Source organism: Jaculus jaculus, chromosome 19, assembly GCF_020740685.1.
Source record: "Jaculus jaculus isolate mJacJac1 chromosome 19, mJacJac1.mat.Y.cur, whole genome shotgun sequence".
Taxonomy (NCBI): domain Eukaryota; kingdom Metazoa; phylum Chordata; class Mammalia; order Rodentia; family Dipodidae; genus Jaculus; species Jaculus jaculus.
The window spans coordinates 38,098,116-38,110,402 of record NC_059120.1 but is presented as its reverse complement, the minus strand read 5'-3'; the positions used below and the strand labels follow the sequence as shown (position 1 = coordinate 38,110,402).

Genomic DNA, 12,287 nt, shown 5'->3' with positions numbered 1-12,287 from the left:
GTTAAATGAAAAACCCTCAAATCCTAAAATGTGAGGGGAGTACATATTTTTCTTAAGTCATATTGAAGGTGCTTTTGGCCAAAAAGCTAAGAAACCAATGTTTAACATGCAGAGTGCCCAAATAGATAACGTTTACCAAGTTCTCTTTTGGATTTATTTTCTTATTCTTTTAAGACAGGGCCTCATTCTGTAACCCAGGCAGACCTCACACTCACAAAAATATTCTTCTGCCTCAGTCCCCTAAGTGCTAGGACTGTTAAGTCTGAGCTGTCACACTAGGGTCCTCCTCCTCCTTGAAACCCTAATTCAATGGCTATGGCTCCAAAACTTTTATAACAAAGCTCTCCATTCCACTCCAAATTGACCAGTGAGTCTCATAGCTTTTAAAGCATAAGACCTCAGCTATGTAGACCAGGCTGTTTTCAAACTCACAATCTTCCTACCTCTACCTTCCAAGCGCTGGGATTATGGGTATATACAGTAACAGTCAGCCAAAAGCCCAAAATGTAAGCTAGATATAAATTTTTCCTGTTTATCTTCTTTATGCAGGTACTGCCTCTTTTAGAGTACAGATGTGTTTAATCTTAAAAAGTAATGGAGAAGAGAGGTGTAGCCCAGAACTGAGAGTTAAGAAAATAAACTATTTTAAATAGAAATACTATATAGAAGTTACCTCAATTTATAATCACAATTCCTGTACAAATATACTAATTAGGTAAAGGTTATGATTTTTGTCTCTAAGTCATTTCTTTGGCCTTTGCTTGCTGTTGAGACAGTAACTTAAGCTCACCTCAAATTCACTATGTACTGAGGATGACCTTGAATTTTTAATTCTTCCACCTCTACCTTCCCAGTGCTAGGATTACAGGTGTGTACCACCACACCTGGCTTTATGTACATTTTGTTGTTATTATTTCAGCTTTACCATTGAGCTATACTCCCAGTCTACACTGAATGTTAAGATTATGCATATCTATACTTTAAAAGAAATAATACTTAACATAAAACGTACAGCTAAGTCATTAGAAATTCCTTGTGAGATAGGGAGATGGCTCAGTGCTTAAAGGCACTTACTTGCAAAGCCTGTCGGTCTAGGGTTCAACTCCCCACAGGGTAGGGCATGTGTCTACAATTCGTTTACAGTGACAAAAGGCCCTGATGTGCCTGTTCATGCACATTCTCTCTCAAAGTCACATTAGAAGAGCAGAAGAACAATAACAGAAAGTTAAACCTCTCATTGTGAGTGTAGATAAAACTTCCTTAATTTTTCAATTCTAGAGGTAAATGGGTTGTACTATGTCAAAGGTTCTTTTCTTGATTTTTGGGGTAGGGTCTCACTTAGAGTCAGTCCAGGCTGACCTGGAATTCACTATGAATCTCAGGCTGACCTCAAACTCACAGTGATCCTCCTACCTTGGCATCCCGAGTGCTGAGATTAAGGTCATGCACCACCACACCTGGCTAGAGGTTCTTAATTCACAGCACATGATATATATAGAGACAGATTTTCTTTCTTTCATTTATTTGCAAGCAGAAAGAAAGAGGGAGAGAGATTTTGAGAAAACTGCTATGTGCCAGGGCCTTTTGCCACTACAAACAAACTCCAGATACATGTGTCACTTTGTGCAGCTAGATCAAACCTGGGCCAGCAGGCTTTGTAAGCAAGCACCTTTAATTTTTGAGCTATCTCTCTAGCCCCATAAAGAAACAAGTTGTCGTGTACATACTGTATGTATGTATGCTCAGTATGAATTTTTCTGAGACAAGAAGATATATAACTTAAATAAAATTCTCAAATATACCAATAATTCAACTCAACAACTTATGAAAAATGCTGTCTTTTGGTTTTAAGATCCTATGATTCTTACAAATGTGACTCTTAGGCATACTTGTCTTTGGAGATGAGGCTGCATCATGGAATACTGAGGGCCGCTGTGTCTGGGTATCCCTGGTATTCGTGGAGCATTCTGAGCCAGTCTCATTTGATGGGCCTGAAATGCCCCACAGTTCATGTTGTTTCTTTGCATTGCTTGCACACTGATCAATCTTGGAGGCTATAAAAAGTAGAAATGGAAATTTATATAATTTATAATAATTTTTAACGTTGTCAATAATAAAATATTATGGCAAAAGTAAATATAAAGCAGAAAGCGTAGTCCATTATTCTCTTCTTGTACCCTAATAGCCACAGCACTAGTAACTGCTATGAAGAGTTTGCCACTCCAAAATTTCTGCATCTTTGGTGGGGAGGGAAGGCCACTGGAAAGTAAAATGAAATAATGACATTAACTTATCTCATCCTGGAATAACAGGTTTGATTGTGAAGGAGTAGACACAGCAGGAGAGATCCAGGGGCAATAAAAATGTAAACATCTAACGCTCAAGCAATCTGATTCTTTGGCCCACAGTCACAGGCAGAAATAAAGGACTTTGGTATGGAGGCATGAAAACTTTAATACGTCCCATGGTAAGTTATTTACTTTTTCCCTTTCTTAACACTAATCCCACATCTCCATCACAACCTTACAACTCCCCCACATTCATACCACAATACTTAAGACCTCTGAACTCTATGTATGAACAGAATCAAGTCTTGAGATCATCCTGATTTCTGAATGATGCAGTGACACAGACTCACCTGCTGTTGGAGCATCTGTGGGGCTGCTTGTCTGGGGTGTGGCTGCTGTGTTGTGGTGGTGGTGGTTGGTACAGGAGCTGGAGGCTGCTGCATCCTCATCTGCTGTAACTGTTGATGCTTCTGCGCGTACACTTGTTGTTGCATGTGCTGCAGTCGAAGCTGTGCTAAGTTAATCTGTCCAGGGGTTTTACTAATGTGGTTTGTTCCTGGAGGAACTTGCCCAACTACAACGTTAGGAGTATAACCAGGGGCTGGTTTACTCTCTATTACTAGATTACCTGGAGATTTAAAAAATAAGAAAAATTTGCGTATAATTACCTAAATTGCCTACTTTGATGGCTAATCACTATCTTTTCCCCCTTATGACAATAATAAGCACCTCAAAGCATCCAACAGCACAGCAAGGATGAGAGCTATGTTTAAAGATAATGATGTCCAGAAATTAGATATATTTTAAATAGCCCCAAATTCCTCAAAACTGATTTGGTTCTTCAGAATATACTACCTACACTCCTTCTTCATACAAATGTACACAATACTACCTGAGAGACATTCCTAGAGTTAATCCACCTAGTCAAGCAGAATAAATTCTTCTATGACAACACTCAAGGACAGTCACGATCACTAATACTGATTCCATTTGCTTTTAAATTGCCAAGATGTTGAGGGTTAAGTACTATCCTACTACTAATTTACATACTGTGCAAATTCTGAATGTCTTAAACCAATTATGTATGCCCTCACAAGTGACCATTTTTATTGCTTTTCACAGGGTAATTACCTTAACAGAAACTGGCTTCCTAGGCTTGAGAGATCCTCCTGTCTCAGTCTCCTCAGTAACTAAGACTATAGCCACATGCCACTGTGCTCATCTATTTTGTTTTTAATTAAGCTGCTTTATCCATTTCTGTAGCTCTCACTCATGGTTATGAGGTATACTAACATGAAGTAACTAAAGTCCATTTCACCCCCATGTGGAAAGAGACATTTTTGTTTGTCTAACATCCCTTGAGAAGTGACTATTGTCTTATGACTTGAGTTCCTCCTCTACTACACCATTTGACATAATTATACTAGTAACTATCTAAGAAATTCCTCCAAAGAATAATTACTGCTAAGATTTCTATATGAAACAGTCAATATTAATTTTAAAAGATGGAGATATAAAAACCCTCTAGAAGAGTTCTGGTGTAAAAGCCGGGTGTGGTGGCGCACATCTTTAGCCACAGCACTTGGGAGGCAGAGGTAGGAGTTCAAGGCCACCCTGAGACTACATAGTGAATTCCAGGCCAGCCTGAGCTAGAGTCTGAAAGAGCCTACCTCAAAAAACCAGAGAGTTAGGGTGTAGCTCAGTGAGCAGAGAGGATGCTCAGCCAGCATAAGGCCCTGAGTTCATTCAATCCTGGGCACCAAAATCAAAAAGTAAAGCAATACAACTAGAACAACTTTCCAGTGAGTCATGGATGTGCATTGTCATGCACATCTTAAACTTTATCTAAAGCTTGCTGTAGATGGTTTCCTCTTCTCAACTTTGTGTTCCAAATTACATCCACAAAATGATTTCTCACCTAAATTGACTACATTCTTTGCCCAGAAGGTAGGATCACAATGGAAACGAATTGCTCCATTGGCAGCAGGAACAGGATCACAGCGTGCTTTCAAAATATGACGCAGCTGAAATGTAATCTGAAAGGAAAAAATGTTCACATTAATCTAAAAATTAAATGTCCATAGAGGGCTTTACCCCATCATTCCTGTCTTCTTATGAGCAGGAGCTCTCTGTTCTCTCTCTCTCTCTCTCTCTCTCTCTCTCTCTCCTCTTTCCTTCTTTTACAATCTATAGTTTTTAAAGGACCGCATTATGATCTCTAAGTAGGCTTTTCTACCTTCCTATCTTTTAAGTGCTATCTATATTCTAATAAAAAACCTCTGTAAGTCTAAAAGAAAAGAGGGCTGGAGAGATAGCTTAGTGGTTAAGGCACTTGCCTGCGAAGCCTAAAGACCCAGGTTCAATTTCCCAATACCCATGTAAGCCAGAGGCACAAGGTAGCGTATGCATCTGGAGCTTATTTGCACTGACAAGAGGCTCTGGAGTGCCCATTCTCTCTACCTGCCTCTTCCTCTCTCTCTTTCTAATACATACATACATGAAAGGACAAAGAAAAAAACACACCAGGGATTTTCTTTTAAAACTCATATGGCCCCACAGTGTCAAGTCCTACATGATCATAAACAAATAAATAAGTAATCAAATAAAATCCATATATTTTAATTTCTGCTATTTTTATAATAAATAACATCAGGATACTAAGTATCACCGATAGAGTATATACTGGGTCTAAAGAGAAGTACAAAGCTAATAGCCCAAGTTTAATGCCCAATACCAACATAAAGCTAGATGCACGAAGTGGTACATGTGTGTGGAATTCACTTGTAGCAACAAAAGGCCCCAGTGTACCCATACTCTCTTTCTCTCTATGTTCACAAATAAATAAAGGTATTTTTAGAAAGAGAATATACTATATGGTTCCATTTACATAAAATTCTAGAAAACAATAGAAATCAGATTAGTGGCTGTCTATGGTCAGAGGTAAGTGAGAAGAAGGAAGCTTTAGGGGACAATAAGTGTTTTCCTTTGAGATAGGATCTCAATGGTACACAGCCTGAGCTCTCATCAAGCTCAGGATTCTCCTTTCCGGGCCTCCTGAGTGCTGACTAGGATAAACTGGTATGTGCCATCATGCTTAGTTTTTCAGTACATTCATGTACAGGTGGTTACATTTGCCAAATTCAAATTTGCACCTTATTAAACTTTTTGTTTATTTTAGTTATTTATTTGTTTGACAGTGACAGAGAAAGAGGGGGAGAAGGGGGGCGGGGAGCAATAGGTGTGCCAGGGCTTCCAGCCACTGCAAAGGAACTCCAGACACGTGCGCCCCCTTGTGCATCTGGCTAACGTGGATCCTGGGGAATCGAACCTCAAACTGGTCCTTAAGTTTCCAAGGCAAGTGCTTAACCGCTAAGCCATCTCTCCAGCCCCAAATTTGCACTTTAAACAGATGTTTGTATTTACAATATGAACATTGAGCAAAGATAAATGGTTTATTATGTTAATAAGGCCCAGTAAGAGAAAACAAAGACCCCATGTGTGTCTCACCAGCCGCTTGCTGTAGAGCAGTGCTGTGCTGCTACCACTTGCAATTGCCCAGTTGGTGAAGTTCATTACATGCTTCACTTGCCGGGAGAGGCCCGTGATGTCATTCTGTTGCTGCAGTAGCTTCATCTGTCGTTCTTTTGTAACATTCTGAAACAGACAAGAGCTTCACTGAAGAACACAAAATAGTCATGTGCACATACATCTATATTTCCTTCACACATGGCACCAGAGAAGTTTGTGGTTATTTAATGAGCCTATGAACCACCAGAGGGAAAGTCACTAACAGAAGTGGAATGAAAATTTTATTTTCTAATCCAAGACATTCCACATAGGAAATTTATGTTAGTTGATGTCTTTTTCTGCCACCACATAAAATATTTGCTCAAAATAAGGTCCTCCAATTAGGTTAATACAATAAGATGACATTATAAGATGATCTTTTCAAATCATTTTATGCCATCTTAACACACTATACTTCCAGAATCAAAGAAAATGTTGAAACACTGGTGCCACCTACTGGCATGGCTTGAAACTGAATATAAAAATCTCAACACCTAAAACAAAATGGAAAAACATAAATTCTATAGTTCTAAGGGTAAATTAGGTATATTTCTGATATGACAAAGTTCATATGTAACAAAAGAATTAAAAAAAAATAACTTCAGGAAAATGCTGCAAGGAAGAAAGAAAGTACTCAATGAGAACTAAACCTCCCAGAAGGAATAGATATCATCCTATCTACTTTAGCATTTGGCATGCCAAACAACCTAGCTCCTTCTTTCTTAACTACTTTCTCCCACCAAATTATTCAAGTTGGTTTATTGGACAATATTTTCCCAAAGGAAACAAGTTGTTCATTTAGTAATATAAATCAATGGATAAACACTGTCCACTGAAAGAACTTTGATTTACAACTTCACTGGAAATCAATCTTTTTGTTTTTCAAGGCAGGGTCTCCCTCTAGCCCAGGCAGACCTGGAATTAACTATATAGTCTCAGGGTGGCCTCAAACTCACTGCAATCCTCCTACCTCTGCCTCCTGAGTGCTGGGATTAAAGGTATATGCCACCACAACCAATGCAACAAAGATTAGGAAACACTCTCTTTCATAGTTGAGAAACATATTAGAAAACATCTATTTTAAAAATTATTGTACTGTTATGAGTATATAACATACTTATCATTAAGTACTTAGATACACTTTAACCTTAAGAGGCATCTTTTCATTCTGAATCTCTTGAGATAGGTTTACAATTAGCAATTTAGATGTACTGCTAAAATGTATTTATAGAAAGTTAAAACATATCAAAGATAGTTACTCTAAGTGCTCTTCATTAACACGGTCATTTTAGGGACAAAATATGTTAGTGTTAAAAGCAACTGGTTAGCTGTACAATAGGAAAGAAACATCCAACTTTAATGATATATATACAACACTAGTTTTTAACTGTTTCTCAATGGAAAGATGTATTTAAAATAGAAAAATTGACAGATAGTCTGTTGACATATTAATTTCATTTGAATGTAATTATATGCCTAATATTTTTAACAGAGTCATGAAAAGATGAGCCAGGCATGGTGGTGCATGCCTTTAATCCCAGCACTCAGAAGAGGTAGGAGGATCGCAGTGAGTTCGAGGCCACCCTGAGACTATATGAATTCCAGGTCAGCCAAGGCTAGAGTGAGACCCCTACTTTGAAACACACACACACACACAGTTCTATACAAAAATGAAATGGGGAAAAATTCTAAGGACAATCTTTTTTTTTTTTTTTGAGGTAGGGTCTCACTCTGGCTCAGGCTGACCTGGAATTCACTATGTAGTCTCAGGGTGGCCTCGAACTCACAGCGATCCTCCTACCTCTGCCTCCCGAGTGCTGGGATTAAAGGCGTGCGCCACCACACCCGGCTCTAAGGACTATCTTTAGTTAATGGAGTTTAAATAATTTACTGACATAGTTTATTACTATTCAGTGCTGCATAAAACATACCCCAATACGACCTGAGCCTGTTTACGAACACACAAGTTTTAAACAAGAAACATTTCTTTTTATAAAAGCTCAACTGGTAAAAAATTCACGTTTGAAATTTACTAAGAACATATCAACTGTGGACAGTGTAGATAAGCTCTGATAAATGTGGATTTAATATGATGTCTAAATCTCATCTAGAAAATGTTTACCTACATATTAGTCTCAAAATATGCAAAAGAAAGACAAGTTTAAGGTTTATAATTTCAAAATGAATAGTATTTTGGGCAAAACTACAGAAACTTTTGTAAACTTAAGTGAAATACACAAAAGGCTGAAGCATGAGCCCACTGCATTATTAAAGAGCTGAGGCTCTTTGCCTTCATTCATATTACATTTTCATAGTAATTCTTTTATCCTAAAAGGACATCACTTTCACCTGACTACACAGGTAAAAGTCAGTGTTGTTAAATTGGGCTGCAGAGTAACTTAACTAGAAAGAGGTCTTGTTCTAGAAAATGGGGGGAAAAAACTTACTTTTTATTTTGCTCTATTTCCATATCCCCTAAACCATTTAAAAGAGCTTTAAGTAAACATTAAAAACAGCTGAAGAGCAAGAGAAGCAGTTTGTGTTTTATTTTGGTTTTGAACCATACCTCTAGCTGCTGTAAGAGAGATTTTCCTTTCTTATTAATTTCATTGATAAGGGTGAAAATGGCCACTTTAATTTCCTGTTCTACTCGTTTGTTAGTCTCATTTACTTCTTTTATCCTGAATAAGAGAAATGCATCATTAGGTTACCAACTTAACCTATGTTTGAGTCAACAACTATTACAAAAATTCACCCAACTGGGTACTTAACCAAGCAATTATAGTTAAAACTTTTCAAAGTGTACAAAGTAAGTTTTAGCAGATCTAACCACTTAATTTGGTCCAAACAAATTAGGTATAGCGACAAAGGATGAAGTTAATATTTGGTACTTTTAAATTAAGGCAGTAAAGAACAGTTTAGTAATCTGAGGAACAATCTCAAATCATTAGGGCATGAACATAATATGCAAATAACAAACATGAATGTGAGTTTGTGCTAAACTGTGACACATTGGTTCAGTTTTAAGAAACTGTTTAATATTACTGTTTTCTGCAAAAAGTGTGCTAAAGAACAATATCACAATCAATTACCATCTTTTGAAAGAGCATGAATTAAAGTTTTAAAACATTTATTTCCATTTAAAACTTAAACACTTCAAATATATGTTCTGATCTACAGATACACATACAGGTTCCATATTTTCTACTGTATACAGAAAAGGACATTTTAATGCCCTTTTCAGTTTTCAATTTTCAGTGTGTGTGTGCTGAACGTTGAATTCAGGCTTCTTTAATGCTAAGCACATGCTCTACTCCCAAACCTGAGAGCCTCAATCCACTTTTAATCATAGCTATTAGATATTTTAGAAATACATATGTGAACCCATTATGGTTATGAAATTTTTGGTTTCATATAGAGTTCCAGATACTTTGGTATTTAACAGAATGAGAAGCAGGGAACCCAACCATGTCAGTGAAATGTCAACAACCAACTACAATACATAGTGTTCATATTTTGTATATTCTACTTCTGTACAAAATACCTCATTTGCCAATTGCATACTTGAGCTATGTTAATACATTCTAAGCAATACTAATGTAGTTCTTCCTCCTTTGTCTATATAATCACTGCTTGCTTGGGCACTTACTGAAAATTTTATTGACTTCTTTCCCCATTGAGGTGAATAGAAGATACTAAAATAATACCAGTTGGTATTATTTTTCCAGTTACAATGCTACTAGTAAAATAAGTAGCTTTTAACGCTTACTTGAGATGGGGAAATAAAACTGTTCTCATGTACTATATTATCTACACTGTTTCTGCTTTACAAGTACATAATTCAACTCTCTTCCTATTAAATTTTTTTCTAAGTTCAACTTATATATACTGACTCTTATTGATTGAAAAAACAGTCACAGATGTATCCTAAAGGCATATAAAATTTTTAGTAATTAAATTTTATCACTTCTATTAAAATTATGCTTTACACAGGAAAATAAATTTTATCTGGATGCATTCATCTTCAATAATTCTTGAAATGAGGCTGTAGTTTACAGGCAACAAACTCACCTATTCTGCACCTGAGTAGCTGCAAAATGAACATAATTCTTCTTTTCAAGAAGCTTAGCCAACAGATTCTCAATGGCACCTTTCTGATTTTGAAAAGCTTCTTCCAAAAACTGATACCTTCGCACACACACACACAAAATACATTTAAAAAGAAAATTACAATTAATACTTAACAGTTACATGAGTCAATCTTGAAATTACTGGACACATATATGCTACCTCAATAGCAACTTTAGCAGTCTCCTTCCTTCTGATCAGATTTCTTTCTTTTCTCTTTCTTTCATGTGTATGTGGCGTGCACATATGCAAGTGTGTGCACATGCACGTGACTGGTAGGTGTACAGGCATATAAAGGCCAGAGGATAATGTCGGTGTTCTCCTCTATCATTCTTCCACAAAATTTCCTTCAGATAGAGGTTCTCACTGAACCTGAAACTGCCTAGTGAGTCCCCACGACTTGGGTCCTTTGGCTTCGCAGGCAAGCGCCTTAACTGCCAAGACATCTCTCCAGCCCACACTAAGGTTTTGATACAGGATCATTTTTTAAAAATCTGAATACTGGAATAAGTTATATGTACTTTTTTTGTTTTTGTTTTTGTTTTGAGAGGTAAGGTTTCACTCTAGTCCAGGCTAACCTGAAATTCACTATGTAGTCTCAGACTGGCCTCAAACTCATGGTAATCCTCTTACCTCTGCCTCCCAAATTCTGGGATTAAAGGCATGCACCACCATGCCTGGCTTAAGTTATATATACTTTTTATTTTGGTTTTTTTAAAATTTTATTTATTTATTTATTTATTTGAGAGTGACAGACACAGAGAGAAAGACAGATAGAGGGAGAGAGAGAATGGACGTGCCAGGGCTTCCAGCCTCTGCAAACGAACTCCGGACGCGTGCGCCCCCTTGTGCATCTGGCTAACGTGGGACCTGGGGAACCGAGCCTCGAACTGGGGTCCTTAGGCTTCACAGGCAAGCACTTAACTGCTAAGCCATCTCTCCAGCCCATATATACTTTTTAATAAAAGAAACCCATATTCCACAAAATACTATAAAGGAGAAAAAGTCAGACAGTTCCAAAAATTACTGCTGAAAGTCTAATATGGGGCTGGAGAGATGGTTTAGTGGTTAAGGCACTTGCCTGTGAAGCTTAAGGACTTAGGTTCGATTCTCCAGGTCCCACGTAAGCCATAGAGCCCATTCTCACTCACTCACTCTGTCTCTAATAAGTAAATAAAAAATAAAATCTTTAAAAAAAAAACAAACCATGTCTGAGTCTAGTAATAAGTAGGCATGAATATCATTGATAACCACACTGTGAAAAGACCTGTAGTAAAGGCATATATAATATGCATCAAGAACCTAGTGTGTAAATTGGTCTCAATACCTAGGACATATCCAAAAACAGTCAAATCAAGAAATGGTGGTGAAGCCGGGCGTGGTGGTGCACGCCTTTAATCCCAGCACTCGGGAGGCAGAGGTAGGAGGATCGCCGTGAGTTCAAGGCCACCTTGAGACTACAGAGTTAATTCCAGGTCAGCCTGGACCAGAGTGAGACCCTACCTCAAAAAACCAAAAAGAAAAAAGAAAAAAGAAAGAAATGGTGATGAAGCCGGGTGTGGTAGCACATGCCTTTAATCCCAGCACTCGGGAGGCAGAGGTAGGAGGATTGCCATGAGTTCAAGGCCACCCTGAGATGACAGAGTTAATTCCAGGTCAGCCTGGACCAGAGTGAGACCCTACCTCGAAAAACCAAAAAAAAAAAAAAAAAAGAAAGAAAGAAAGAAAGAAAGAAAGAAAGAAAGAAAGAAAGAAAGAAAGAAAGAAAAAGAAATGGTGATGAAATTCATGGAAGAGATAGAAATGCTGAAGAAAAACAACAGAGATACGAGCCACACCCAAAAAGCCTAGAGAGGGAAATAAGCAAAAACACAAAGTACACCCTTCTACTTTAAACTAGAGGTGTCAAAGTTATTACCAACCACAGCAGAGAACAGGAGAGACCAAGTTCTGACAGAAAGGAGGAAACCAGTCAGAATCACCAGAAGTCACCTATCCACAAACCAGCCCACCCAGCCAGCACAGAGCTGCAGTAGCAGAAACAAGGAGGCAGGATTTTCCACTCACAACAAGCTCCTCACAAAGTTAAGAAATCTGAAGATAGCAGGGACCAGCTAAGAAGCTCCAGTACAATTCTAGAAACCCCAGTGTCAGGGCCATGAACCTCTGGAGAACTCATTCATCCCCAGCCGCCGACACTGAGAGCATTGGTGAGATTGGAAGCCATCCCCAAAGGTAACAAGGCCTAGTTACACAAAGCCAGAACACAGGCCATGGCGCGCTGGTGGTATACCGGTGAGCTTA

At 38.0% G+C, this 12,287-nt stretch overlaps 1 protein-coding gene across 2 annotated transcripts in view; it reads right to left on the bottom strand.

Annotated features, from left to right (window-relative positions):
• Window positions 1-12,287, bottom strand: part of Trim33 (tripartite motif containing 33) — a 151,447-nt gene that overhangs the window by 44,795 nt on the left and 94,365 nt on the right. For both annotated transcript variants that reach the window (XM_012950936.2, XM_045138090.1), the window contains exons 5-10: window positions 9,927-10,043; window positions 8,422-8,536; window positions 5,796-5,942; window positions 4,207-4,324; window positions 2,639-2,916; window positions 1,890-2,054 (exon numbers count right to left, since the gene is read on the bottom strand). In XM_012950936.2, the coding sequence (XP_012806390.2) occupies window positions 1,890-2,054; window positions 2,639-2,916; window positions 4,207-4,324; window positions 5,796-5,942; window positions 8,422-8,536; window positions 9,927-10,043 (940 nt within the window). The remainder of the gene's footprint in view (window positions 1-1,889; window positions 2,055-2,638; window positions 2,917-4,206; window positions 4,325-5,795; window positions 5,943-8,421; window positions 8,537-9,926; window positions 10,044-12,287) is intronic.